At 39.2% G+C, this 4,563-nt stretch overlaps 1 protein-coding gene across 1 annotated transcript; it reads right to left on the bottom strand.

Annotated features, from left to right (window-relative positions):
• Positions 1-315: 315 nt before the first annotated feature.
• LOC104460426 (mitogen-activated protein kinase 12-like) lies at positions 316-4,118 on the bottom strand. The gene is made up of 4 exons (XM_010078316.1): positions 3,902-4,118; positions 3,041-3,119; positions 1,283-1,456; positions 316-503 (listed from the first exon to the last, which is right to left on the bottom strand). The coding sequence occupies exons 1-4, from the start codon at positions 4,049-4,051 to the stop codon at positions 433-435; spliced, it is 474 nt and encodes a 157-aa protein (XP_010076618.1). The 5' UTR covers positions 4,052-4,118; the 3' UTR covers positions 316-432.
• Between the last annotated feature and the right edge of the window lie 445 nt (positions 4,119-4,563).

Below are 4,563 nucleotides of genomic sequence, written 5' to 3'. Positions count from 1 at the left end.
TCCAGAGGAAGTCACACGAATACTTCCTACATTCAAGACAGTTCAATGGCCTTGGAGAGCAATCATGGCACATCTCTGACATACTCTGTGTCTCAGCTTGCTTAGGGTAGTAACTTGTACTCTTCTAATCTCTGATTTGAAGAATTAGTTCTACCAGCTCTTTTGAGGATGGCACCAAGTTATCACAGTCTGAAACTTTCTGTTCAGAAGGAAGAAGTTGTAGGCAAGAATAGGTTTCTGGACAGATTTGAAATGCAACTCCCAAAGGCACCAGCTTCCACATGCAGAGTGAAAGACATTGCTCTTTCTTACAGTGCAGACGAAACAGTTTACATCCAGTTTATTTATAAAAGTTTTATACACCTGAAATATCACAAACATTTACAACTTTCCTGCTTTCTTCTGAGTTCTGAAAAGACTTGAGTCATACAATTACACCGCTGTCTCCTTTGACTCCAATGTTTGTGGCGGCTTGAAGTTCAGTATCTCTTTATATGTAATGCCTGGAAAAAAACAGAATAAACATAGCATTGTTGGTCTAACAAGAAAAGGAGCTGCACAGACATGAGCAAGGTCCAACCCCCAGTATGGTTAAGCTCTGATTTAGGTCAGGAAGAGAGAGACCTCTTCAGACAAAAAAAGAGAGAAAGAGTACAAAAAGTGAGGGAATCAAGGATCATTTTTTTCACCATTTCACCATTTCAGATTTGAAGAAGTAGCCCAATACTGAAATGTTACAGGTGCTTTCAAAGGGATGCGAGCATTGAGTGTGCAATATCCTCAGAAAGAGCTACTGAGCACATTGGCTTAAAAGTCAAGTCCTCACTTAAAAGACAAAATACAAACCTCTGACATTAGATGAAAATTGGATTCAGGCTTAAATGTCTGCTGAGATATGTTTTCTCTCCCTGAAAAAACCTATCTAACTTAAAATAAAGGCCAGCAACAGTCGTGTCGCACTCCTGTAGAACAAACAGTTGAGGAATCTGTTCACCTGTCCTATCCACTGGAAGCAACATGTTACAGAAATTATTTCTTTCCTACACTGCAGAAGATGGGAGAACAGGCCCACAGAGAAGGAGGAGGAAATGTCTGGGGATGGTTCCAGGAGGACTCGACAAGAGGAACACCAGCTTATCAATAGTGTTTCTCTATCTTACCACTGTCTACTTAACTCTGTTCCATCAAAAGCAGAAAAAGTAACTTGTAAATGAGAATATTACTATTTCTGGATGGCCTTTGTATCTGGTCATTTTTTAAAACATCACAAAACTAAACTCACGCTTCCACTCATCCAGTGGAAGATCCATGTTATCAAATGTGTCATCGTATTTCTCAGCTTCAATTTCTTCCTCAGGATCATGAATTGGTTCAAAGTAAGGATGCATCAAAGCCTCAGCTGCTGTGACTCGCTTCTCTGCATCCAGCACCAGCATCTTCTCCAAAAGGTTTACAGCTATTGAACAGAAAACAAATAGTGCATTGAAATCACACCACTGATTACAGCTTACACACAGTAACATTGCCCAGAAGGTATTTCAAATAAATACACAGAGCTACAAAGCAGAATCATTGGATGTTCATTCAATAGCCAGTGGGGCCCACCTGCATGACAAAATAGTGTTGTGAGCAAGCTGGGATGTGTACAAAGCCTGACGCAATGCAGAGACGCTTCCTTGTCCCTGGATGCAATACAGCCACATCACCTCAGCTAATGACTTCTCAGCTTCTGGCTCCAGGACCACTGCGCTTGGGGCTTTCCCAGGCATCTTTCATCACTGCCACCATGTTGTGGTTCTAAGGTACATTACAACCTGACCGCAGCAGAATGAACAGGCGGGGTAGAGCTAATGAGAACCGTTCTCTCCATGACCAAATCCAAGCCTAAGTACACTTTGAATTTCACTAAGACAAATCAGTTGCCCACGCCCAGAATCTCAGCACTGACTTTATGTGCTACGTCTTTTTGACTTCAGCCCAAAAAATCCATGAAAATCTCCAGTGGATTTTGGATCAGGTCCACTGTTAGACTGTCAAAATGGGCTAGTGTAAACAGATAAGATGAATGATTTGTTTATTCTCTGTTTTTCTGTCCTGAAAGAATGTTCCTGGGTTGGGTGGAGCAGCTCAAAGGAAAGAGGCAGCAATGTGGGACAGGATGGCACACTCCTGCCTGCCACGTTGTGGATTCTCTCCAACCTTCTCTCCCAGACCATGAGCAGTTATGCTCTACAAAAGGACCAGCCAGATGGCCACAGAGGTGATAGGAAGAAACATCCTAAAAACTAGATGGAAATGTGTAGTTTCCTGTAGCTGTGAAGGTCAGTGAGCTAACCAGGCAGCCAGGGCAAGAGCTGCTTATTAATCATGTTTATTTCTACTGTATCTGAACATACAATTTTAACTTCTTAAGTTGAGAAGATCCAATAATCCTAATTTATATTCCAATAAAACTGGCTTTGTGAGTGTTCAGGTCACTGGGGAACAGATAAGGTTCGGGCAGAACTATGTCAGACCTCTGAATGCCTCCGGTTATGTCACAGTTATGCACACTTGGTATGCTCTTCTGGCTCTTTGTATCTGCCAAATCCAAGCCAGTGCTTCTCAGGAATGCACAGATGTTTCTCAGGATATATTAATTCCATGACTAAAATGTCAGCTTTCTATTTGCTTGCATTTCAACTGTAGATCAGATTGAGCTTTCAGAATTATATTTCAAATACAATACAGAGAAAAATGTAGTATATATATTTAGTCTCTCAGGGCTCTTGAGAAAGCTGCTCCAGTAAAACCATTAAGCAGATGCTGGATCAAAGCCTGAAACACAAAATAGTTGTTTTTTGATGCTTCTAAGAAACATCTGACTCCTAGCAGGGTCCAAACTTGTCAAAGTTCAGCCACTACAATCAAAGTTATGAATTATGAAAACAGAAAACCATGAGAGCCATCACATAACCTGTCACATGACTGATACTGCTGCTGCCTCCAATGCAGACACAAGAACAAGACAAACTCTACACATCCACACAAACTGTCTTACCCAAAGGATTCGCATACTTCAAGATGGATGCAAAATCTTTTTTCTGGACTTTTGGGAGGCTTTTGATATAGTTCTTTGCCTTAAAAGAAACATGGATATTAAAATAGACCTTTGGTGCCTTTGTAATGTGACAACACTAACTATATGCTAATAGGTAAATCAGCAATGCTTTAATAGCACATTGTGCAAATTAATTTTTTGCGGGGTCATAAATCCTGATTATATTCACCTTCTTCTTGAAAGGAACTTTTTTTTTTTAATCAAGCCTTAAAACTGTGATTAAGAAATGATAAAGTGTTAATTATTAGTGCTCCATATTTAATATTTTATTTAGAATAAATAAGTATGCATAATTTGAAAGAATATCATGTTGAGCTTACAGGAATCTCTAGAAGTGAACCTTATATGGTAATTAATTAGTATTTAAATTGTACAGTTAGTCTAATGTACAATTTTAGGTTCTCTTTAGTAGGGGCTTAAGCATTCTAGAAGGACATTCACATAAGAATAGGAAAGAAAAAGTCAGAGACATCTACAAACAGCTGGATTTTCTGAATAGGTTCATGTTTTTGGTACATTTCCAATAAAAGCAGTAATTCATCAGCTCAACTGTTTATATGGTACACACTGGAAACTTTGAAGTATTTCTATATACAGATTTTTTAAGTGTTTTGATCATTTTCTGACCCATCCTTAATCTTGAATAGCTATTCTGGGTGTGCAAAGCACTTCAGAGCAGAGGTAGACCATCAGGGGTCATTTCAGTAGTCTATACATATTATTTCAGCCAGTCTTAAGAACTAAGCATGGTGTAAGTAAAACAAAGACATGTAAAATCAATAGACAAAGCAGAATACTCACATCTTGACTGTGCAGTTTTTGAACAAAATCTTGAGTTGGTGTACCTGTTATTTTCATTATTTCTGTGAGCTGGTCCAGATCTGAATACCAGAAATAAGGAATAAAGTACTTCACCATAAGAAAACTAAGCACCCTGCAGAGATTGTGCATTTCTTCACTATTGGAGAACAAAGCAAAAATCACAATGCAATGACTAAACAGAGGATTTATAAAAGATGAGATGAAAGGTCTCAATTTTTCTTGCAAAAGGCAAAGACACTGAAAGCACCTGAAATAAAATATCTTATTACTTGGGAACACATAACTGAATCATCTGCAAACTTCTCTAATGTCATCAGGCCTCTTCTATATTTTTGGTCAAAATCAGTCCAAAAGTATTGGAGCAGCTGAACAATCAACACATGTACTGCATGCACTGCCCTGGTCTATCCAATACTGAGGCCACATAGAGGAAGGGAAAATCACAGGGAACATCAGGTGGTACGATACACAGAACAAAAATCTGAGGAAACCAGTCAGTGTTAATTCTTCTCTACAGAGAGAAACTTCAAGAGGAAAAAAATAATCCCTCTCCTCCTCATTTCCCACATGCTTAGCTTGATTCCAGATGCTGAGATGTTGGAGACATCGGAGTGAGGCATTGGAACGCTCCCTCATCTACT

The sequence above is a fragment of the Pterocles gutturalis genome, unplaced genomic scaffold (genome assembly GCF_000699245.1).
Source record: "Pterocles gutturalis isolate BGI_N339 unplaced genomic scaffold, ASM69924v1 scaffold45628, whole genome shotgun sequence".
NCBI classification, from domain to species: Eukaryota; Metazoa; Chordata; class Aves; order Pterocliformes; family Pteroclidae; genus Pterocles; species Pterocles gutturalis.
This window is presented reverse-complemented; position numbering and strand designations above follow the sequence as displayed.